The sequence below is a fragment of the Paramisgurnus dabryanus genome, chromosome 5 (assembly GCF_030506205.2).
Source record: "Paramisgurnus dabryanus chromosome 5, PD_genome_1.1, whole genome shotgun sequence".
Lineage (NCBI taxonomy): Eukaryota > Metazoa > Chordata > Actinopteri > Cypriniformes > Cobitidae > Paramisgurnus > Paramisgurnus dabryanus.
In genome coordinates, this window is record NC_133341.1 from 43,641,169 (window position 1) to 43,667,253 (window position 26,085).

Sequence of the window (26,085 nt, forward strand, 5' to 3'; positions counted from 1 at the left end):
TGGTAACTAGAGAGGGAGTCTATACTATATCAGTCACTCCGACATTAGAGCCATTCTGCCGGGAAACGGTATGGGAATGAACAGGACAAGCCCTGGTAATACAAGCCCTGAAATGTATAGACTAAAATATGCTGAGCAGGATCTAAGTTTAACGGCGAAACATTAACGGAAAAAATAATTTACTTATGACTGTCCTCTAATGTCTCCATGAGATTATAATAGATTAAAAATAATAAAATAAAGAAAAATATTGAACAACATGGACATTTGTGTTTTACATTTCGACTTTTCGAATGCTACGAGTCCACAAAAAATAAAAGTGCACATTGCACATCTTTCAAACTGGGGTCCCGGTCCCAGGACCCCCGGAAGGGTCTAAGGGTCCCTAGAAAATTTCAAAGCAAAAATGGTCCAAGTCTACTGTGTAGCCAAATATTTAAGAACGGAAATGATATGCTACCTTTATAATATTGCATTTACTGTTCATCCAAAACAGTTTAAATGTTTTTTATGTCTATGGCTCTGCACCATTAGATAAACCTTATAGGTCTCCTTCTACTTACAAGTCTCTAATGACATATACAAACCCAGGAGGGTTACAGGTTTTTAAGTGACCCTGTTGAAATTTAAGCAGATAGGAAGTTACTTTGTGGCTGGTGTTACATCTGAAGGTTACCTTTCTATATGCCCTCTGTTAATTCTGGCAACCAGACCACTTTAGTACCTCACTGCTGCATCTTAAAGGATAACAACAATATTTTAATATGTTCTTACCTCAACTTAGACTAATTAATACATATCTATCTTTTTCAATGCGTGCACTTAATCTTTGTACAGCGCGTTGTGAATGTGTTAGCATTTAGCCTAGCCCCATTCATTCCTTAGGATCCAAACAGAGATGAATTTAGAAGCCACCAAACACTTCCATGTTTTTCCTCTTTAAAGACTGTTAAATGAGTAGTTACACAAGCAAGTATGGTGGCACAAACCACAACGTGGCGATTTTTTAAGAGGATAAAATGAGAACTATGTTGTATGGCGGAAGAGCACTTAGTTGCAGCAGTAATATTCACGGAGGTTTGAGCGAGAGGGGGAGCAGTAAGGAGTGATGATGTTACTGCATGCGGAGGTCGAAGTGCTACAAACTAAAAATATAAAAAATAATAAAATAAAGAAAAATATTGAACAACATGGACATTTGTGTTTTACATTTCGACTTTTCGAATGCTACGAGTCCACAAAAAATAAAAGTCCACATTGCACAGCTTTCAAACTGGGGTCCCGGTCCCAGGACCCATAGAATAAAAAAAAAACACTTTTATTTTGTGCCACCATACTTACTCGTGTAACTACTCATGTAACAGTGTTTACATAGGGAAAACATGGAAGTGTTTGGTGGCTTCTAAATTCATCTCTGTTTGGATCCTAAGGAATGAATGGGGCTAGGCTAAATGCTAACACAGCCATGACGCGCTGTACAAAGATTAAGTGCACACATTAAATAAAGATAGGTATGTATTCATTTGTCTAAGTTGAGGTAAGAACATAGTACAATTTTGAAAAACTGTGGTGTTTTCCTTTAAAGGTACAGAAAGCATACAGGTACAACTGTTGCAACTTCATCCTGCTTTAAAACGTAGCAAGGTTTGTTGTCTTGGTCTGACTGCTTTAAATACAAAGTCAATGAAGTCAACGTAAGCATCATTCACAAACTTTATTTCTGACACCACAAGTATACATACGGTGCAAATTTAATTAAGGTTCAGTAACCCAGCCACAGCAAATGCATGCTTTTAAAATTCTGGATAAACAAATGTGAGTGACAATGTGAAGAAAGCACATGAATTTAGATTTAGGCCCTGTTAACACCTGGTATTAAAGTGATAGTTCACCCAAAAATGAAAAATCTGTCATCATACGCTCAACATCATGTTGTTACAAACCTGTATACATTTCTTTGTTCTGAGGAAGATATTTTAAGAGGAATTTTTGTAACCAAATCGACCACAAGCCCCATCGACTTCAATAGTATTCTTTTTTCCTACTATGGATGTCAATTGGGCTTCTGATTGGCTTGGCTAAAATATCTTAATTTGTGTTATTTATATGAGTAAATAATGACAGATTTTTCATTTTGGGTGAACTATTTCTTTAAGATGCACTTTGGTCGATCAGATCACAAGTGGACAATGATAAATACAGGTGTAAACAGGGTCTTAAAAGGGTCTTTTTGAAGTTGTTCACTTTCAACCACATACAGAGGTGGTCGAACGCATTTGACTGGATTGCTTTTAGATCGCCAACTGAACGGGAACGTGTTTCTCTCTTAAACTTGTGATCCGATCGACCAAAGCACCCAAAATCCACGCTCAAATCTTAATACCGGATGTAAACTGGGGTTTAGACATAAATGGCAGACATTATTGGCTGCAAGCTTTTTCCATCAATCCTACAAGTCTGCCATTTAGATCTCACTAAGAATGAATTGAAAAGTGCGTGTCCTGTTCTCGGTTCGCTACTTTTTCCTATAATTTACAGTTCCACTCATGGAAATTTCTTTACGAAGACGCTAGTTATATCCAATATTTGCAGTTTTTGCAATAAGGGGATTGATAAGTATTATGAACATGGTTCTAGAATCTAGACAGCAGGACGGAGAGCTTATATTTAAACAAATACCATGTATAGTGCGTATAGACATATGGGTATACCTACCTGATTTTGTAACACAAGAAAACTAGGTGTAAGGAATCTGACTATGTAGATTGTGAAACTATATATATATATTTATATGGAATTTTTACTTTGGTTTTTTGTTATCAAGACTCCCAATTGGTAAAAAGGTGCTTATACATTTGAAAAGCTATGGGGTTGTGGGTAATTCCTGAGAAGCAGTCTGATAAACGAACAAAAAAACTACTGGGAATAAGAATACATTTTTTTAGTTTTTAAAAGTTTTTAAAAGTCCACACCATTTTTTAGCATTCACACATCTGAAAACAGCAAAAGGGTTTTTATTCAGATCAAAGGTTATCCAATTAACCAGGTTGGCTTCTGGTTATTAGTTTCTCTCCGTTGTAATTCGCAGCACTGATGTACCGTGTCACTGCACAGTGTTCATGTATCGGAAGATGAAATCCCTTCTGCTTTAGCTACGGAGAAACATCTCAAGCACTCCTCGCAAAAACGATTGATCCGATGGTTTCCGTCACTGTGTCTTGGGCACCACCAAGATCTCATCTCCATCCCGTATACTGTAGGAATGAAGTGCTCTACCGCCATATTTGAGCTCTTGGGGATCTAGCGCACATCCAAGGTGACGGCCAATGTAGTACATGCGCATCTTGTTTGGAGGTAGCTGGAGCACGGATTTTAACTGCTTCTTCAGGTCGGCCACCGTTTGATCCAGTCTGAGCTCCAGGGGCTCTGCATGATCTCCAAAACGCAAGTCTACCTGGACATGACAGGGAGGTCGCAGGTCCACCTCTGCGAGCGGAGCCAGGCGACCGTAGCGTGCTACCAAAGTCTGGTACCTGGAAAAAGCGGAAATTGGTGAGGACAGAAAATTACAATTTAACATAAGCGTCGGTTCAAATGATTGACTCGCTTTTCATCAAAAAAATTTAAATAATAATAAGTCAGGCCTCTAAATAATTTTACTAACATCAGTGAACTGAAGCAGGAACCATAGTTTGTATGAAGACCTGGTTGTGCATTCATGTACCCGTTGCAAAGCACACTGGGTATTCGAACCGTGGGAAAGTTCTCGCCGCCGCCCGTTCCACCCTACCTCCCATCCCGTCTTGCCGAAGGATTGTGGGAAAGATAAGAGGAGATCGGCGGGAACAATTAAATAAAATCTCCACAAAAAAGTCTTTTAGCTTAAGAGGGCTACAGTAACCGAAACAGCCAATCAAAGTAATTTCCCCAGTCTGTCCAGAACAGTCTATCCACAATACAGAGCCTGAGCCTGGCTAGGTACCTGTGGCTCCCTGCCTTCGCCATGGGAATACTGCCCTCTCTATACAAAGTGCCACTCTGTCTGAGAAAAAGAACAGTCTCACTCAAGGGTCTCATTTAGTGTGGCTAAGCTCCTTAAATGAAGGGCGAACGGTGTTCGCTGTGATAACATAGCTACCTCGGATTCCTCGAAAAGTGCCTTAGATCAGTCAATTTGATGAGTCTGGACAGTCGCCATCGCCAAGTTCATTGTAGAGCTATATACAGCCAGGGTACTGTGGATACAGCGCTCTTGGTCTTGTTTTTTTTTAGGTTGATAATCTGAACTTAGATACAATCGCCATTAGCTTACAATGTAGATATCTGATATGTGGTGTATCTACAACTTAAATACCTCATCTGACCTAATCAAGTACTTGTCTGTAATTTGGAAATAGTTGTATTCAAAGTAAATAGTACGGTGGTATTCACCCTGGATGAACCCATAGTGAGATATTAGTGCTTTCTCCACACACATTTACAATCGGTTTATAATCTAATTATTAGGACTGACAATATGTGACCCCAGGACCACATAACCAGTCAAATGGGTCAATTTTTTATCTGAAATAAATAACCTTTCCATGGGTGTATGGTTTGTTAGGTAAGGATAATATTTGGTTATAGATACTTTTTGAAAATCTGGAATCTGAGGGTGCAATATAAATCTAAATGTTTGAAGTTGTCCAAATGAATTCCTTAAAAACACGCATTACTAATGATAAATAAATTTTTGACAATTTACGGTAGGAAACTTACAAAATATCTTCATGGAGCATGTTCTTTACTAAATATCCTAATGATTTTAGCATTAAAAAAAGTATAATTTTGACCCATACAATGTATTGTTGGCTATTACTACAAATGTACCGTGCAACTTATGATGTTTTTGTGATTCATGGTCACATATCCATATCCAAATATGATGCGGGCCAAACTTTTACACCTATTTTTACCTTTACATTTTTTTTTACGTTTACATACATTCATACAGATAGATATATATTATTGTTATATATGTTACAACTTATGTAGTTTTTGTTACTTTTTGTTATAATATATAAAAGTCATACATTAAAAAAAGATGCCCACATCTTGTATGCAGTAGTTTGCCTTTAAATTACTGAAAACTCATATATTATTTTTTAATATTTTAAAAACAATTGCAATTTAACATTGCAAGAGCCAAAATGTAAATAGTTCAACTATAAACATTGCACAAAAAAATTGCAAGTGTAAATAATCAACATATGTATTGTTGTAAAGCACTATCTGTAATGCAGAGCTCTTAAACTTCTTTTGTTTATGACAAAACTTTAACTTATAACTTTTGTTACATTTTGTTACAAATTGTTACATTTCAAGTATTCACAACATATAGCAATTCTTCTCATAATGGCTAAAATTGAACTTCATGATTTCTTTTGTAATATTTTAAACATATAGATGAATATCAGTCATGTGACCTTTTACGTCATCCCGCCATCTTGAGTACCTACAGAGTACAAGTAGGCTACTGACAAGCATTGGCTAGCTTGCTACAATAAGATGAACACTTCTTTACTTTTCCTCATTGTCCAGACATATCTGAAGATCTTACTCACGTATGTATATAAAGTTTATCATCCCAATACGCAGTATTTAGTCTTAACATCGGATAAAAAAAATCAGATAATGAAGTTAGCCAAGATGACAGTATCCACAGCGATGCAGTGATTAACAGATTCTCCCCAATACATTGTGTTCATCCGCGCTTTTTCGTGCTGATGTACAACCCACGAATAGCTGCAATTGCAGATTGCGAACAGAGATGGCGACAAAGAGCAAAAACGCCGGACAGCAGCTTTAAATAAGTGTTAAAACAGAAACAAATAAAGTACAAGACTACACATAATAGACATTTATGTAATTTCAATTTTAAAGTATTTACTTCAAAACGTATTAATATAGTGAATATATTTTTATTTATACATTTATTTCATTTAGCACAATTTCATGGTTCAGCACTGTTTCACTTTGAGTGTTATGTTTTTTTTATCCAGTAATGGGAAGCAGGACAGGATATACGTAGATAGATTCGTAGATGAGTGTGTTTCTCAAAACAACCTGATCTCACGAAAAACCGTGTTATAGTCACGGAAAATTTGATCACTTTATCCGTGTCCATGTCACGGAATTCAGCTTTTTTCCTTGAAGGGAGCACGGATGTCTTTTGCATGTCACTCCCATGAATTTCTCGTGTCATTTTATGTATTGTTTTCTCATTGTTTTTTCCTATTTTCTTACCATTGCCGCTTGGGGGTTATAATCAATTTAGACATCCTAACTCTAACCCCAACTCCAGACGAGAATAGTTTTACAAGCGGAAAAAAAACATGTAGAAACCAATACATAAAAGTACATCCAAACCCCAAATCTAACCCCAACCCACAATGATTTGAAAATAGGAAAAAACTATGAGAAAACAATACATAAAATGACAGGAGAAATCCGTGGGAGTGACACGGAAAAGACATCCGTGCACCTGTCACAGAAAAAAGCTGAATTCCGTGACATGGACACAGATGTGATAAAGTGATGAAATTGTCTGTGACTATAACACAGATTTCCATGAGTTTATGTTGCTTAAAAACATTATCGATCATTAACATTACAGTAAATTGCAGAAAGCATTATCAAGCAAAAATAAGTCTAAAATGTATTGATAACCCACCAGCTCAGATCCTGCAGATCTTAATGTAAACCCTACATATAAATAAATTATTAATTTCCAAATTAATGTCAAACTCTCTTTTAAGTATGTATCTGCTGTTTCAATGTCCCAAACCTCTTTTAGTAAAAACAAGAAACCTAATTTTCAAGAGATCTTTCCGTATTACCCTTGACATCTTTAGTATTAACATCTATGATGGTGGCTGCTAAAGAGGCTGAAACCTTCCTCCATTAATCACACAATCTCTTTTTGTTCTTCAGTTGAATTTGCTTTATATGAGCAGTGATGCACTTTACATCCATCCTCTCTTCTAGGCCCCAGTGGTTCCCTTCTCCATCAGTAAGTTAACAAGATCCAAGTCTACAGTTACTCAAAGACATTAAAACCAATTCTTCCTTTAACATAGTTCACACTCTTATCCTCTCATCCCTTTATGTTTCACCTCTCCTGAGTCTCCTTCTACTCACAGGGAAGTTCAACGTGCCATGCACACAGCTCAGGTTTAAGTTACCTCAATGTATACAGCCCCTGCAACCGGTATACTGCCTTTCACTTTCCTACTATAGCTTCATTCACATAGAGATTACCGGAAAATTCCCAAGTTATCCTGGGAACTGCACAAATAATACTACTTTCAGTATGGACATATATTAAATAAAACATGAAGGCATCATCTAAAAAAAAAATCGATGTGAGCAATAATGCACAGGGTTTGAATTACTCCCCTCAAATCTCTACACCACCTCTGTGTTATATTGTCCCATGCCAACTAATGGTTTAGGTCATTCATTACTTTATGCCTCCAAAGTTGAATCTCTTTATTTAGGCTAAACGGGTCTTTGCACAGGTTGCGTCCTCTTACACAAAGGTGTGTTTGAGGTCAGGTGGACATAATTCCTTTCTGTCCATCTCTTCCTTAGATCTCTACTCTCTTTCAAAGGGTTATCACAGGGTTGGTAACATAGCCTTAGCTCTGATCTGTGCCCAAGAGGGAGGGAAAGCAGCTTGGGTTCAAAAAGGGGGCAACCTTTACCCATATAGAGTTTACCACATTCTTCAGCACCTGCCCTTTCACCCTCCAGTGCCAATTCTCAACGCATCTCAACCTCATCCCTCTTGGGAAAGCAGCTTTCCCTCAGAGGAAAGAGACAGGAGTGAGAGAGAAATAGATTAAGGGAATGTGGGCAGAGTGAGCAGGGCGTCACTGAACCTTTGATTTGGTTCATGTAAGTTTATAAAGTCTCTATATTGGGTGCAAGAACAAACATCAGGGTTCCCACACTTTAAATTCAAGGACCTTTCAAGGACTTTCCAGGTCTAATACCCTCAAATTCAAGGACTAAATGTAGGGACACATTTCAAGTGAGAGCAAGGTTACATCGTGTTACCTTTTAAGACATTGCAACAGTTCCCTATTGAGGGAACTCGCGCTGCGTCACTGCGGTGACACTTTGTGGACGCCTCCAGGGGTAAGAGCGTCTGAATGTGTATATCAAATTCAACCAATGGTGAGGCTTAACGACAAAGACAGGGTGACGCGGGAGCCAGGAAGTATAGCGCTATCTGAAATACTGCCAAAGATGGCGTTACAGGGACGCAGGAAGTATGGCAAAGGGAGACACAGCGTCTGGTTCCCTTCTCAAACACAACTATGCAAAAAAGCATTTTGGTATGAATCAACATTCACATAAAGAAGATACAAGCATTTAAAGCAAACAGTTTAGCGTGTGTGCTTAAAAGGCTAAAAATTTTATGATACTATCCTACACTACACAGGGAATAATATGGATTTTTTTCACAGAAAACTTCAAATAGATTGAAGCACTTTCAATGACCTGTATCTATGTATGTATATTTTCAAAACTTCCCAGTGCACTGAATTTTTCCCCCAGATTCACAAACTTTCAAGGATTTTAAGTAGGCTTGTTGCGATAGTCGGTGAAACCATAGATATGTATAAAGGCTAGATGGCTTACCGCTGAGTCCCTAATGGCATCACCTGGCGGCCATCTTAGGACAGGACGCTCGCTCACTCGTAGCATTGAGTTTAATGGTGAAGGTACTTTTAAATGACCATAACTTGCTCAATTTTCTACCGATTTTCAAACGGTTTGGTTTTTTACAAACGTTATTAACGTGGCTATAATACTGGATGCTTTGACATGTTTCATGATTTTTTTTATATATTTTTAGTATAGGTATGCAGTGTCATAGTTACATCTTTGACGTTTATAATAAACCAAACCGTTTGAAAATCGGTAAAAAATTAAGCAAGTTATGGTCATTTAAAAGTACCTGCATCATTAAAACTCAATGCTAGGAGTGAGCGAGCGCCCTGTCCTAAGATGGCCGCCAAAATGCAGACGTTCCACTCAATTGGCCAGCAGGGCGGGCGAGCCATCTAGCCTTTATACATATCTATGGGTGAAACGGTGATTACCGGTGCTTCAGCCTCTCACCGGTTAGATCACTTGCCCACCGCGACACCGTCTTTCACCGTCGTTTTGATATTTTCTTGTAATTAAATAGTTTAGTTTCGTTAGAGAGAGCAAACACTTACAACTGAATGTGTCTGCTCCCTGAATTCAGCGAAGCTGAACGCGCATCACATCACAGAGCAGCAGGTGTCAGATTTCATTTCTTTCAGTCAGAGTTTGCGAGGCTCGCGTCATCACAGACCAGCGGCTGCGGGTGTCAGATTTCATTTATTCCTGTCAGTCTGCGCCGAGCAGACGATGGCAGAAGCCGCGTGCTTACTCGTTTTTGTTATAAGATACATATATGACGTTTAATATAGGCGAGATCGTTTTGTTGTTGTGTTTTTCATTAAGAATAATAATAAACCCATCATTCAAGCAGCGCTTTATGGAGGAATAGCCGGTTGCTCTGCTTGGGACTGGCGGGTTTCTGTCAGAAGTACCTGCGCACATTGACTCAAGCACTTAAACCAGCTGTTGCACTCGCATTTTCACGCAAATTCATACGCGATTTAACGCAGCGTACGCAAGCGCTGGATTTAAACAACAGTTGCATCTAATTCAAAAGTGAAAGTAAAATGCGAACTTCTGTGCATATATAAGCCCCTCCCACCAGGTGAAAGCGGTAAAACCGGGTTTGTCACGCGCTGATTAACCGGTGGGAAAATTCTGTCACCGCAACAACCCTAATTTTAAGGACCCGTGGGAACCCTGAAACATGAAAAAACCTAAAGGGATAGTTCACCCAAAAACACAAATTCTGTCAACACCTGTATGAGTTTCTTTCTTCTGCTGAACAAAAAAATATAGTTTGATAAAATAATGGTAAGCAGTTGACGGTATCCCTTTGACTACTATTGTAGGGATAAAGGAATAATGGCTACCTTCCTACATACATGTTCAAGAGAACAGCCAGTATATTCCTTAAAGGAAAACACCACCGCTTTCAATATTTTACTATGTTCTTACCTTAACTTAGACAAATTAATACAAACCTATCTTTTTTCAATGCGTGCACTTCATTTTTGTACAGCATGTCTTGAATGTGTTAGCATTTAGCCTAGCCCCATTCATTCCTTAGGATCCAAACAGGGATTAATTTAGAAGCCACTTAACAATTCCATGTTTTCCCTATTTAAAAACTGTTACATGAGTAGTTACACAAGTAAGTATGGTGGCACAAAAGTGGATAAACAATTAGAACTATATTGTATGGCAGAAGAGTACTTTCTTTTGCAGCACTTCTACCTCTGGCATAGTAACATTATTTTTGTTTGGTGGTTTCTAAATTCATCCCTGTTTGGATCCTAAGGAATGAATGGGGCTAGGCTAAATGCTTACACATTCACAACGCGCTGTGCAAAAATTAAGGGCACGCATTGAAAAAAGATGGTATGCATTAATTTGTCTAAGTTGAGGTAAGAACATAGTAAAATATAGAAAAACTGTGTTTTCCTTTAAAAATGTAAGAATGTCATATTGGGTTGGAAATACATGACGTTCAGCAACAAAAAACGTCTAAATAAATCCTTTAGGAGATGTCAGGTGAGAAGGGATGAGGTTTAGTGTTATACTGAAAACAGTTGGTGGCCTTTATATTATCTTAAACGGTTTGGAAAAACTCTAATTTTGGTATATATCCGATACTTTAGATACACAACAATGCCAGTAATTCAGAGAAAGACTCTTTTCCACATCTCCAGTTTCCCAACCCGCACAAAAGCGGGAATTCCTGTGGCATAACAGTTTACTCAACTTCATTAATTCATTGGGCCTCTGTGAGCCATTCCAGAACAAAGAGTCCAGCATCTCCATCGCTCAATGGAAAAAACAAAAAGTCTGGAAGTCACTCCACCCCTTTTTCCAACAAACTCAATCCCCTTAAATGAAAAGGGGCAGGAGAGACAAGCAGGGCGGGGCAGGGGTTATAAGGGGGGAAGAGGGAATAAAGCTGCCACCTTGTGTATCGATTTTCTGATTGGAGTATTCTGGCACAAAGGCGTCTTTGAGGAGGGATAGAGTGGACACATTGTATCCCAAAGGTTAGACTCCCCTGTTGGAGGCAGGAGCCTGCCGTAACCACTGAAAACCTCTTTTCGTACAATCTCCCAGGTTAAGTGGAATGAGGTGGACTACAGAACGTGGGTGATCTGTTTCTTTTGTCCTATCAAAATGTCCCCCAAAAGTCCCCCCAAAATGGAAGCGGTGGGGGGGAAGACACACAGGATGGAGGTGTGAAACGTCACAGAGATGACTACAGACGGTAGACTTAATAAAATAAGTAAAAGGAAACCACACAGGAATGTAGTGGACCAGAATGCTTGGCTAGCAATAGAAATAGTGAGGGATAGTTAGCTAAACTTTTTGAGATAAAAAGGAAAAAGATGGCTGGTGGCAAAAATAAATTCACATTTTTAAACTATCTATGCAGAAATGAGGCTTTTTTAGAAATATAATTGTAGCCCTTAATGTGAAAACTAGACCTAAAACCTACATTCATGCAATGTTGGTCATTAGCAACTTCACGACCGTCAGCATTTGCCACAGATGTGAAAACAACAAAATACGGACCGTGGATATGAAGTCATTGTTTACAAATACAACACTGAGGTCTCCGCGCGCCAGATGTAACTTCCGCTTTCACACCGGTATTTGGATACTGATGTGTGAATGACATCTTACTGGTAAAAAGACGTGGTAAATTGGTAATTTACCGAAATTACTGTGTGAAAGAGGCTATAATCTTACATTCTTAATCTTAATCTCTATTAAGAAGAGGCACAAAGAGGGATAAAGGTTCTTCTCCCACAGCGTATACAGAACAAAGTGCATGAAATAATATAGCATAATTGGTTTTGGAGTACCAAAATCGGCAGCTGCCTTTAAATTTTTAATGCAGGAAAACCATGCTGTTTCACTTTGACTGCAACAAACTTTTATTCAAAATCTCGATTCCTCCGATAGAAATAAATTTAAAATCGCATCAAAGCGTAAATTCAAATTAATCAAGAAAAAAATAAAATCGCCCAGCCCTATATGTGACCCTGCCTTTGAAAACCCAGCTAAAAAGATTTTTTTTATGATTAACTGTTTAAAGGGACAGTAAGTAGGGTTTTAAGTGTTTTATTAATCAAAATCAATGTTTTTATTCATAAATATGTCCTTGTTTGTGTCAAATGACCTCTGCCAGTGATTTGACTTTTCTTTGTAAGCTTAGAATTTCTCTTCTTTACTTACATTGAAAGGGTAAGTCCAAGCTGGCTTCAATGTCGTTTCGCCATATTGATCAACTATAGGCCTAATAGCAGAGGGACAAAAAGCACTAGCCTACCAACGCGTTTTCATTCAAAACACTGGAACCAGCTGCAACGGACAAATGAGATCAGATACGTAACGGCTACCGTAGTTGCAACACACATTTGGAAAGGCGAGGTGCTGGAGAGCACTGTTCATTTGAATGCAAAATACAATTTAACCACTAGATGGGGTAAATCCTACTTACAGTCCCTTTAACACATAAAATCATCCGTTGATGTAAAGAACATTCAGTGAAAATATTAGGGATGCACCGATACCGATACTGGTATCGGCCTCAATACCACATTTTCTAAAGTACTCGTACTCGTTAAAAGTCCCCCGATACCTGGAATCGATACCACGGTCTGAGAAATGTCTATGTTTGAGCGGCGTGTAAGGGGTTAATGCCTCTTGTGTTGTCCAAAGTGGCAGAGTTTACAACAAATTGGAAAAACAGTCCTTTGTTTTTTTTTGTTAAATTATGACTAAAGCTGTTACCTGTAAATTTAAATCCTGTTTTTTATTAAGTACTCGGTATCGGCAAGTACTGAAATGCAAGTAATCGTACTCGTATTCCAAAAAGTGGTATCGGTGCATCCCTTGAAAATATAACTTTGATTTCTTTAATATTGACTGAGTAAGGTCATGTCAAAAAATGAAATCAAACTTTGATGCGTCTAATCTCATCATTAAAGCGGAATTAAGCGGAATGAATTCATTTTGCATTTTTCATGTGAAAAAAAAGAAATATGCATGATTTCGATTATTATAATTGATAGTGTGTTGAAGCTGAATTTTTGTAATGGTCTTTGATGGACTTAATTAAACAGAATGCACTGCGGGAAACTGAGTCATTAGCTCCACCCACTAACCCCTGACCGATGCAGCCTTCAGGTTTGTTCGACTTCATGCGGCGCCCCAAGAACCGACAGCCGGATGACGTCAAGGTTCCGCGAGAGCGGTTTAAAAACAAACTCCTCTGTATGATTTCGCGAATCGCTCTCGCGGTACTTTGACGTCATCCGGCTGAATTCTTGTGGCGCCGCATGAAGTTGAACAAACCTAATAACTTCTTTTACCGCTCAACCTGCTCTCAAATCAACTCAGTCAACTTGAAGTTAGCCGGCAGATGAACCCAACCAAAGAGTAACTCCGCTTTTACCGTCTCTGAAGGGGAAATCACCAAACCCCTCGAAAAAAGACGACTAGAACCTGTGCAGTATGTGGATGTAAGGACAACAAATTCAGGCCACCGGGAGTTTTTATTGTTTACAGAGAGACAGAGCGCAACGCGTCATAACCTGAAAACCACACCCACCGGGGGGGAAATAATCCAACCGTCTCCATTGACTTTGAATTGCGAGAGGCTGCTTCCTTGTCATTTCTGTCTTATAACAAAAAGCAGAATAATGCCTAAAAGCTGCTGTGTGACAGGGTGTACAGCTAACAAGCCAAAAAAAACATTTTTATAAGCTTTCGACCCCAAAAAACAAGCAATTAAAGACACAAAAGTGGATACAGGCAACCTTTCAAAGTACTATTATAATTAGAACTATGCCCACTGTAGGAAAAAGGTAGTTGGCGGTCCACTTTTGTGTCTTTAAATGCTTGTTTTTTGGGGTCCACAGCTTATAAAAACTTATTTTTTTTTCACTTACACCTTGTCACACAGCAGCTTTTAGGCATTATTCAGTTTTTGTCATAAACCAGAAATGGCAAGGAGTCAGTCTTACATAATACAAAGTGATTTGAGACGGTTGGATTGTTTTCCCCAGTGGGCGTGGTTTTCAAATTAACATAATTTGACTCTAAAGGTCGAGTGTAGTGTGGGTGGGGTTACCTCTGTGGCAACTCGTCCTCAGGGTAGTCCAGATAGTAGCGGATAAAAAACCGCTCTGCGTCCTCCCTCTCTCCATCAGTGATGACACTGCCGTTCAATACGGCCACAGCAGGTAACCTAAAAAGAACAAAACAGCAGAAGGACTTGAGTGTATGTTTACACATCAGTTAAAATGATTAACTTTTGTTATTGTAACAAAGCCAGCATGTTTTGCACTGTGTTTTTGTGTATATAAGCGTGTTCACTCACTGTGCGACTGTGAGGAATCGTCTTTCCTGATCTGTATATGGCTGCAGTAGAGGAATTCCCTGAACTCTGACCTCATGAAGCTTTGGAAAGAAATTTAGTTTCTCAATGTCTTCCCAGTGGGCGAGACCTAAAAAATAACACAACACCTAAACATCAACTGATAATCAATTAATATTGGATTATTTTATTTTACTATATAATGCAGTTCAATGTAAAACACTGCCGTAAGAGACAACTACAGTTGAAAATCGTACGTTTAAAATCATGTACAGTAAAGCGGGTTGGTGATTCTCACGAAACCATTGAAACACCACGGCACTAATGATTTTAGCTATAAAATGTGTAATATAGTAATATTAAAAAGCATCAGAATTAACACAATACTGTGTTCTACCTTGCACAATGTGTGATTTCAACATAAGATTTTATAATTTGTCAATTTTATCTCATTTTCTGCTGAAATTCTCATTACCGCAACGTGTCCGGCTGTGTTTGAACATGCGTTATGTTGTAATTTAATCAAATTAACACAAAATATTTAGAAAAAAAATTAATGGATGTTTTGCTAGACTACTTTAGATGACAGAAAAAATATTTACTGAATATTCATGTATAATAATAATGAAGAAAAATTAGGAAAATGATGTGTCCATGCCTGATGTTCTCATCCTCCGCAACACTTTTTGAGAACAGTTTAAGCACACATACAGAATTTTAATAAAGTTTGATTTTGAGTGACCAAGCACATGGACCAGTTACTTCAAGATGGCTACCAGGTAAGATCATTTTTTTACAGTTAATTTGAAATATTGTCTTGTCAGAATGCTTACACGACATTTTGATTATCATTACCGCAACAGATGCTTATTAAATGTTAATTTAATTAATAGAAGCATAATACTTTGATTTTAAATGCATGTGCAGAATCTCCAAATTATGTTCTTTCAGGTTTGTCATGTCATTTTGAAAATATGTCAGTGTTGATGTTTTCTGACTGTTGCGGTAATGAGATTTTTTAGGACTAATTTTTAAAATTATGTTACAAAAAGTGTTAAATGATAAGTAAAAGTGTTTAAATTAATGTTCCCATTTACTCGAGACTTTGTTTTTCAATGTCTGGTGGGAAAAAAAGTAAATTTAAGCAATTTTTAAATTTTCATGCTTGACATTTTTAAAAGCAAGTTTTCGTGAGAATCACCCGGGTTGTCTCATAGTGGCTGAGATGTTAAAATCTTATGACCGATGACCAGCAAACACTACCCACTTTACACTAGATGTCAGTGTAAGTCCAAGGCAAGTGCTGTATTGCAGAAGCCACAGTCTAAACAAAAAATTAGGGCTGTCAAAAGATTAATCGCAATTAATCGCATAGATAAAAGTTTGTATTTGCATAATATATTTGAGTGTTTATTGTGTTTAATTATTTTGTATATATATATATACAAAACTATACAATACAAAATAAGTACATGCAGTGCACACACATATATAATGCTAAAACAAACTTTTATTTTGTATGCGATTAATCACGATTAATCTTTTGACAGCCATACTAAAAATACTCTTCTCATTTAAGTTTAATGTTGCATATACATTTGTATGCTACACTACACACCTGAGTTGTGTAGATTAATGCTGCGCAGGTTTGGGAAGAGTCTCTGCAGGGAGTCATTGGGTTCGTGGATCGATAAAAGAGAGTTGTTGGCCAGGATGAGAGAGACCAGGCCTGGGTACAAGAGGCCCAGCTTGCGCACCTCCGCCCAGTGCTGTAGCTGGTTATCTGTGATATGCAGCAGCCGCAGGGATGGGCACGGTGCAGATGACAAGCTTACGGTCTCAAACTCATTCAGACATAGAAACAACTCCTCAAGTCTACACACACAAGAACACACACAGACGTTTCAGTGCAAAGCAATAAAAAAATAAATGAAGAAAAGCATTCACATGTTTTGATATGTTATCTATTTCTGTTTAATGAGCAAGAATGTCCAAGTACTAAATACGCAAATTAAGGGATGCATTCCCAAAAAAATATTTTGTCAAAATAACTACATTGAACAGGAATAGCCCCACTCTACCAAAAGGGGTTAACTGGTTCATGCTAACCAGCCAAACTTCAGGCTCAAACAGTGGTATGATTTACTAGAGGTAAAAATGACATGTCACTTACTCCGGGGTTTCTCGTGTCAGCGTGTGCACCATATCCCAGGTCACATGTGTGTTATTGAGAACGAGGCGGCGGAGGCCTGAGAACGCTTCAGCCGCTCCCGCCTCCAGACTTGACCCTCTTAGTGGATTCATACTCAGATTGAGAAAGTCCAGGTTAGGAATATTAGACAGGATCTTACTTATCTATAGGGGAGGAAAGAAAACAGAGGATTATCACATTGCCCGATATGTTATCTATAACAGGATGTTTTCTATTTTTAACATAACTTTCTATTTGCCGTCATAGCAGAAGATCCAATGACCCAACCGGTATTTCCTGCTTGCCTACAAATTTGCTTTAAGCCCGGATTATAGTTAGTTTTTTACGTGTTCGTGAATGTTTGAGTGCAGTCGAACGCAAAGCCTTGTGTATTTGACTTGTACGTGTACACAGACGTTTGACACATGTGCATTGCAACAAAACGCAATGCATCTCCTGGGCTACATACTACATCCTCCTGTACGCAAATGTGCGACCTACGCGTACAAACTATGTGCAGTTACACGTACCCTCGCTTATGCGTAAAAAAGAAACTACACTTCTATCTTAACTTATTCTGCAGCTGTGGGACATGTGTGTTTAAAGGGGTCATGACATTAGGAATTAAAGGAATATTCCATTTTCTTAAAAGAAAAATCCAGATAATTTACTCACCACTATGTCATCCAAAATGTTGATGTCTTTCTTTGACCAGTCGAGAAGAAATTATGTTTTTTGAGGAAAACATTGCAGGATTTTTCTAATTTTAATGGACTTTAATAGAGCCCAACATTTAATACTTAAACACTTAACAGTTTTTTTCAACGGAGTTTCAAAGGATTATAAATGATCCCAAACGAGGCATAAGGGTCTTATCTAGCAAAATGATTGTCATTTTTGACAATAAAAATAACAAATATACACTTTGAAAGCACAACTTCTCGTTTAGATCCGGTCGTGATGCGCCAATGTGACCCCACGCAATACGTCATGACGTCAAGAGGTCACAGAGGACGAACGCGAAACTCCGCCCCAGTGTTTACAAGTGTGTTGAAAGAGGACCGTTCCTACGTTGTTGTATGTCAACTGATACTAATTAATGTCTTTGTGTCAGTTTATTGTTTACAATGGTCCGCAAATGTGCGTTTTATATATGTAACACGCAACCTCCCTACGTCAATACGCATTTACGTTAGGTCGCGCTGGACCGGATTTATACGAGAAGTTGTGCTTTAAAAGTGTATATTTGTTATTTTTATTGTCAAAAATGACAATCGTTTTGCTAGATAAGACCCTTATGCCTCGTTTGGGATCGTTTATAGTCTTTTGAAACTCCGTTGAAAAAAACTGTTAAGTGTTGAGTTAAGTGTTAATTGTTGGGCTCTATTAAAGTCCATTAAAATGAGAAAAATCCTGCAATGTTTTCCTCAAAAAACATAATTTCTTCTTGACTGAACAAAGAAAGACATCAACATTTTGGATGACATTGTGGTGAGTAAATTATCTGGATTTTTCTTTTAAGAAAATGGAGTATTCCTTTAATTTTGCCTTGATGTATTGACAGGTCTTGGTATCATAAATACATCCTGCAAGTTAAATACGCCCTTCTTATCAATAACGTAAACATTTATGTAATCGTTCTCTGGAAAGAAACAACTGAAAAATGGCTGAATTAGTGATGTGCATGGAGATATTAATATACATTTTCATATGACCTGCTTGCTTCAGGTCTGCAGCTTCCCCCTTCTCTGCCTCAGAGAAAGATACAGAGAAAAATACAGGACATCGTTGTATCGTTGGCTCCGAAGTATATAGTATTTTGTTTGAAAGTCAATACGTTATGTCAACTGTGTGCTTACCATCATTTATCAAGTTATCTTCTTTTGTGTTCAACAGAATAAAGAAACTCACACAGGTTTAGAACAACAAAAGGGGGGAGTAAATAATGACACAAGTTACATTTTTGAGTGAACTTTCCCTTTAAAGGGACACACACAAAAGCGGTATATTTTTGCTCACAAATTAGCAGTTTTAAAATGCTTAAATAAATAAATGTGATATTTTCAGCTGAAACTTCACATACACACTCTGGGGACACCCAAGGCTTATTTTACATCTTGTAAACTGGGACACAATAGGTGACCTTTAAATAAATAAATAAATAAATAAATATATATAAATGGACCTTACCCCCAACAATCTGTCGAGAAGCCAAAATCTGTAATTTACTTTTAAATGTTAACTCATAGATGACTTATCTTGTTAATTAAGAGAAAATGCTTCCCGGCCAATGACGTGTTTTTACAGCAATCCATATTTCTGCAATTATCCACTAGGTGGCGCTCTTACCCAACTTATAAAACATTGAAGCATCCACTAATCAGTGCTTTCAGAAAAACACAGTTTTTTGGTGATTGTTGCGGGCAAAAAAAAACTTGATCTTGCGGCACGTTTTCTTAAAAGAATGCAATGGAATATGCGCGATATTCATGCAATGTTATCCGATTAAACTGCGGGAACTTGCAAAAACTGCGGGAACTTGCAAAACCGTCGGGAACTTGCAAAAACAGTGGGAACTTGCAAAAACGGCGGGAACTTGCAAAAACTGTTTCTGCTTTTCAGTGATGTTCACGTTAGATAATTACGTCACTTCATAACGTTCCCATGGCAACAGGGGACATGGCTGCGCTTGTGTGAAGTAAATGCAACATTTTTCAAATTCTGCTCAGATATATGTGATTTTTGCTACGAAAATGCCGGGATTTTGAAATCATGTAAGCCCCGCATATTTTGCGCACGTAAATCTGCAATTTATGCTGCGAAAGTGCGGTGTATTTGAAAAATGCGTCCCTGCATAAATATGCGTACTTTGGCTAATTATGCGTTGAATCATGCGATCACATAATCGCGTTTTTCTGGAGGGACTGACTAATTCAAAAACATTAACAACTTTGTGTATGTTTTGATCATCATTAGAATTCTGACCTCTAACAAAAGTCCTTTAAAAAAATGCCATTATCTCAGCTTTTTGCTCAAAATTTGATGTTTTTGAAGAAACCTACCCAGTACCCATATTTGAGAGGTGATAAAAAAAGAACAAATAAAGATAGGATGAAATTTTTTTTTTTGGTTGTATGTTCGAACGCAGAGGGGCTTTTCTTTCATTTGATATATTGTATATTTAAAAAAGAAAATTTTATGGAAGGCATTAAACATTTGTGCAAATCATAAAAAATGCTGGCCGTGGCTGGTAACTTTTTTTTAAACGGTGTCGGGGAAAGAGTTAAGTACAATACAAAAACACTTAAATCTTCTGTTTTATGTAGCACTGACAAGAACAAAGACTAGTACAAAAAGACAATGCTCTAGTACAGAGTTAAGATTAAACAGAAAATCTTTTTAGTATATGAAAATATAATTTATGGAACTTAACTTTTACCTCCATCAAAACAATAATAACAAATAAAAAAAATTATATGAATAAAAAACAAATTAAAGATTAATGAGACCAAAGACTGTTGGTTAGATCTATCGTACACAAATTAGATTTTATTTTTGACCATCAGACACCGACACATCAGAGTCAGCGGTTGTGGTCAGCGGGGTAAGTAAACACTGACGCCCACTTGTCGCGCCTGAAACTCAAATCAGCACTACTGTGATTGCTGTAGGCCTCGTGCCTTTGGCCTAATCACATCCGTGCTGATATAGAGCTATATCACACTCCTATTCGAGCGATATTGCTTTAATATTAAAATGCGTTTTGGTCAAGCGGATTACAAGTGGATGATGCTAAATACACGTGTAGGCCACTTTGAGCTTGTCCACTTTCAACCACATTCAGTGGTATGGATTCCTTTTTGGTGTAGATGTGATCGAAAATCCACAGAAGACCATCTACTCTTTGTTGAGTACCCGTTATTACTCCCGCTGGTGTTTTACAAAAGCAGGTAGACTCGCCTATAGACCATCCCCTCAAATTAATCAGGACAGAAGCTGTCGAAAGTGGTCAAATGCCAGGTGCAAACAGGAATGTGTCTCTGTCATCCACTTGTGATCCGATTGATCAAAATGCATCTTAACAACAGGTGTAATTAGGGATTTATTCCCAGTGTAATAAAATCGATTGATCAGAGTTCTCTCTCACCTCTCCCCAGTCTTTCAGCTGGTTATGAGAGAGGTCCAGCTCTACCACGTGAGCACAGAAAGTAGACACCTCCTCCTCATCTCCTGCCTCTGTGATTCCACAACCATCCAGGATCAGGATTCTGGGCAGATTTAGACGATCTGACACAAGCAGAAATATACGTGAACTTATATCAGATTATCAATAAACCTACACTGAAAAAACGAACTTTTTGGTGTAGTAATATTTATTAGATTATCTCTCATAATTTCTACATAATAATATTAACATTTATTGAGATCTAGATTTTCCTAAGTAAAATGATGATAAATACACAATTAATTCATATAAAAAATTAACTTTGTGGGAATAGTAAGTCGTATTAGATATTTTCTTGTATTATTTAATTGTTTTATAGTCACTGCACATAGTCCTAAAATAATTAAGTAAATTTTAATCAAAAACTTTAGCAGATTCAAGTAATTTATTTGCACATGTTGTAAGGAATACCCACGATCCTTTGCGCCTGAATATTTTTATTTTTTAAGCTTTTTCACAGAATAAGAACTGATAAGAACTTTAACTACTTAAATATTTGTTAGTAAAATGTCATAAAGGTTTAAGCTCTTATATTATTGATGTTGTTTTGTAGTAAATTATAATTTTGTGAAGTCACCGTTCAGGTGATCAGTGTTTCTTTACATGAACCCTGTTCAGAACATTATATTGTAATTCTGTCCACAATGATGACAATGCATGTCAAAAACACAGTTTGTGTGTGTTTCTGTTCAGAATCAAGTTTATTCAATGACTGACTTGTAGTCAGTCATGAATTTTGTGTTATAATGCCATTTATAACACTAAAAATAACTAGATCCATAGAAATATGTAAAAGAAAATAAAAACAGTAAATACGATTTATTTAATATTTTTAGAACAGCAATGCTTCAATTTAAAAAAAAAACTAATAGACTTCACCTAAACGATTAAAATAAATCTAACTTCAAAAAAATAAATAATGAAGTAACATTTACGTAATTATTTAACATATGTTTTATCATGCATTATTAAGTAAATTTTATTTGATTTTATTAGGTAAGTTTTACTTAAAAAAACAAGTACATTTTACTTAAAAAAAGTTCGTGCAAATTGTTATGAGGATTTTTTTAAGTAAATTTTACAAGTTTTTTTTCAGTGTACTTTATATTCCATTTAAGTGGAAACTAAAATGTAATCTAATATGAATAACACACTTAATATGATGTAATATAATTTTCTTGCTTGGTGGGTTTAATATAAAATATCATGATGGCCATCTTTTACATACTAGCATGAGAAAATCATACAGTCTGAAGAAACAGGTTAGTAAATAATGACAGAATAGATTAAATTCTTTGACGTTCTCTATTAAAGGCACAACATGTAGGATTTTCGCCACTAGATGTTACTATTTCACAATAACAATAGAAAAACTTTTGACAGTGGAACGGTGGGAGGAGTTTTTTACCATCCAGAGAGGTATGGAATTCACTATTCATGTTCACGGATGAGAATACAAATTAATGTTTTTACCTGTACATTTGATCACATTATTTTATCATATTGTAATGAATTAGCTGCAAAGCACTACAGCTGCAGGTTAGATGCTGCATAACCGCCACTTTCCCATTTGTCCACTCCATAGACTGTAAAAAAAGATGGACGACGCCTGTTCGCTCTCTTCCATTGGTGAAAAGTGAAGCCGCCAGTGTCCCGATATGGCGCTGACATCTTGGGTCTTGAGTCTGCGCAGTAGCAATTTCGGGACCAGTCCTGCGCAGTAGTGAGCAGGAAGTAAAGCCGCGAAATCAAGACCCCGCCCTCGTACTCGCAGAAAGCGCATATCACAACGATATCACAGCTGTCAATCATGACGTGACACCACCGTTTTTATATCATTAAATAACTAACTAAACACAAATCTACTCCACTATAGTACACGGATCTGGTAGCTGTGTTGAAAATGTTGATAGAGTTAACTTTTTAAAATAACTTTCTCTGTCTGCGTTGCTTCACTGCCGATTTTTCCATACTTCCGTTGCCTAAATGCGCGCTCAATACGCTGCCACTTCATCATTGTTTACAAACAATAAAAGAGTCTATAGGCTAATAATGGAGAGGTTGAGGCAATAGCACACAGCCAAAAGGAAATTTAAAAATGATTGGCAAAATTATTTCTTTTTTTACTGCAGTTACCTATTAAAATAAAACTGCATTATTTATGCATAAGCAAAGTAATGTTTGCTTATTTATTTTTTAAATATTAGAAAATTATAAATTAGTAGAATAAGGGCAACTTTAATTTTAACATAACACAGCAACATTTACTTTCGGCCCACGACCCGGAGTCAAGTTTGATTTTTGGCCCTTGGTAGGAAAAAGTTTAGCCACCCCTGGTCTAGCTGTATCAGCTGATGTTGTCTTTCCCATATATGGGTCTCAACATCGTTGCAATGCCATTGTTGCTAGTGTACACATTTTCTAAGCGTGCCTGTTTTATTTACTGTTGGTTACCAGGTAACAACTTGATGGTAATGCACCTAATTCGCATTTGTTTGTTTTGTCTTTTTTGCGAATTTTGAAAAGATTGGCTTCACATTTCGATGGAAACCCAGCTAATTAACAGGGAGACAAGGGATGAGCAAAATCCTTGATTTACAAATCCTTGGGAACTTTTGGGATAATCCACATATACACAACTTCATGAAATATATCACCCTGTGCAAGTGGTTTTGGATATATTATTACAAAAATCTTACATATTGTGGCTTTAATCTCCATCATCAGTGCATTATTGTAAATGTGTTTTTTGTTTGTGTGTATTGACAGGGTAAACTTTCTTCTTAACAAAAAATAAATCACCAGGAGGTTAACCAGGCAGATGTTAACCAAGCGTAACTTGATTTGTAGGACACTACAACTGTTGTACCAGTCAAACCACTACATCAGACTGCAGATACCTAATGTTGATCTGCTCTAAGGGCAAAAATACCACTCACCTTTGACAGGTGAGCCCTGAGGACTCGACCGGATCACTACTCCAACCCCTGGCCCGCGGCAGAATGGAAAATTATCAGTGTTGTACTTTTCACTGATCACCTTCACCAAACTGCGTCCTTCTCTCTCCTCTGACTCCATCTCACCTCGTCTCCAACGCTCACACCTTCAGCTAAACAAACATACACATGAAAGTGCGCATACATTCACACACCACCAAAATCTAGTGAAAGTAGCTAGTTTAAAAATATATCCAGTGGAATAAAATGTTAAAGGTATTTATCCCCATATAGGGGATGTCTATTTGGCTGTGTGGAATTCAGATAACAAATCAAACCAGCTCAAGGGTTAGTTAGTAGGCAAATTTTAATGACCTGACCCTTCCAGCTCCACCTGTTACAAAGTTTAAGCTGAAAAATGAAATGTCGTGAACTCACATAAGAGGGGTCCCCTGTCCAGATCTAAAGGTCAAACAGGAGAGGGCCTTCTCTCCGATTTCGATCCCAGTTCTCCGATGACTACGGAAGCAGAGCATCCATGAAAGGGTCACTTAACCTGCGGCCTCATGGGTCAAGACTGGAAGCGTCCCATTGCCTTTGTCTCAAAAATACCCATAAAACCGAGGATAAAACGGCAAGAAAGAGAGAAAGAATGATAAATGAGATGATCCCCAGCACAATCGCTCCTCTATCCTTTTATGATGTCTAGACAAACGCGGTAACACTAGGAGTGGTATAGAAAGGTCTGTCCTTGAAATTAGATACAAAAACATTTAGTTCGACTCCCATATGTTGCTGTTCGGGGGGCACACTGGGAAAAGTCAGTTATTGAATGGATATGTATATGTGAGAGCATTTTGTCATTGGAGGTTAAATAACGTTAGTAGGAATAAACAGATTTTTACTGCTAACATATTTTTAACATATTATTCTCATAATAGTGATTCAAAGTACAAGTAAAAAAAGCAAGCAAGATTAAAATTGTTCCAATACCCCGTCTATCCGGATCCTATTGTTTTTAATAAGAAAATATGACACGCCTACTACAGTGTGTGTGGGGGGGGGAGTACTCGCTTCTTTTAAGGGACTAATGTTTAACATAGAAACAAAGTTTAAAGATAAAATCGTCAGTTGGACGTCTTGCCCTTAAAAGCTGCAAACATGACCTGACTTGATGCTAAAATAAGTCTGAGGGTCAGGAGTCAAGCACACGTACTCAACAGCTGCACAGACAAGTTTGTTAAATTTCAAAACGCAGCGCTGCCATGACAACGCGTTTGTTTTCGATTCGCGTCGCGTCTTTGTAAACCAACAACATACACATTATAAAAAGCTATGTCCTTATATACTAGAGCTGTAAAACTTCATAATGTGCTTAATATAGAAAGCCATGTAACATATACTCACGTCCAGTAATTCAAACAGATGACGATGCCCCAATAAACGTTCGATATTAATTTATTTATTTATTTCTGTAGGACAAAATAACACACGACTGCACTGAAACGCAAAGCAGTCAGCATTTAAATTCACAAAAATGACGGTTAATACATGCACACAAACACACGACAGGCTGATGACAGCGTCTGTCGCGAGCGAATTCGTTGAGGTGTATGTTTGTAAACACATACAAAGAAAAATACAGTGCTGACGAGAATTCCTATGATTCAATTTAAAAGACATCGCCTACACCACCACCACTGAAATTCATGCCCTGTGTGTTGTTTTATTGAATGTTGTTTAATCCGCTTACCGATGACAAAGGTTCAGCTAGTTGCCCTGCTTGTTTTTGTTGTTGATCCGTTGATTGTATTTGAACACGAAGCTCAGCGTAGTTACTTCCTATTGGTGACGCGGTGTTGTTTTTGCAGAATGCAGCTCCAGTGCAGAGGGTGGCAGCATTGCAACGCAAACGTGAATCACATGTTGTAAGTTGAAATAAAAACAATTTTTTTGTGGTTGACTTCAAAAGGCACTGCGCAGATTGTTTGGCGTATGACACCAAAGAACCGCGAGAGATGTGATTTCGAATGGCTCTCGCGGTTTTTGTATGTCATAACTTGATCAGTCTATGCAGCGCCAGCAAGTGCAGTTATAGTTGTACAGGAAAAGTACATTATATATATTTTTTAGGAATGTAAGTTAATTATTTTGTAGTGTG

At 37.5% G+C, this 26,085-nt stretch overlaps 1 protein-coding gene across 2 annotated transcripts; it reads right to left on the reverse strand.

Moving 5' to 3' along the window:
- Positions 1-1,695: 1,695 nt before the first annotated feature.
- On the reverse strand, positions 1,696-25,813 carry tbcelb (tubulin folding cofactor E-like b). Of its 2 annotated transcripts, XM_065284274.1 has the most exons (9): positions 25,678-25,813; positions 24,363-24,525; positions 23,928-24,097; positions 20,911-21,050; positions 16,746-16,927; positions 16,191-16,447; positions 14,576-14,702; positions 14,327-14,443; positions 1,696-3,533 (listed from the first exon to the last, which is right to left on the reverse strand). In XM_065284274.1, the coding sequence occupies exons 3-9, from the start codon at positions 24,064-24,066 to the stop codon at positions 3,209-3,211; spliced, it is 1,287 nt and encodes a 428-aa protein (XP_065140346.1). In that variant the 5' UTR covers positions 24,067-24,097; positions 24,363-24,525; positions 25,678-25,813; the 3' UTR covers positions 1,696-3,208. The 2 variants fall into 2 exon arrangements, with proteins under 2 accessions (XP_065140346.1, XP_065140347.1); XM_065284275.1 differs by lacking the exon at positions 25,678-25,813 and having other exon boundaries at positions 24,363-25,642.
- Positions 25,814-26,085: the final 272 nt, after the last annotated feature.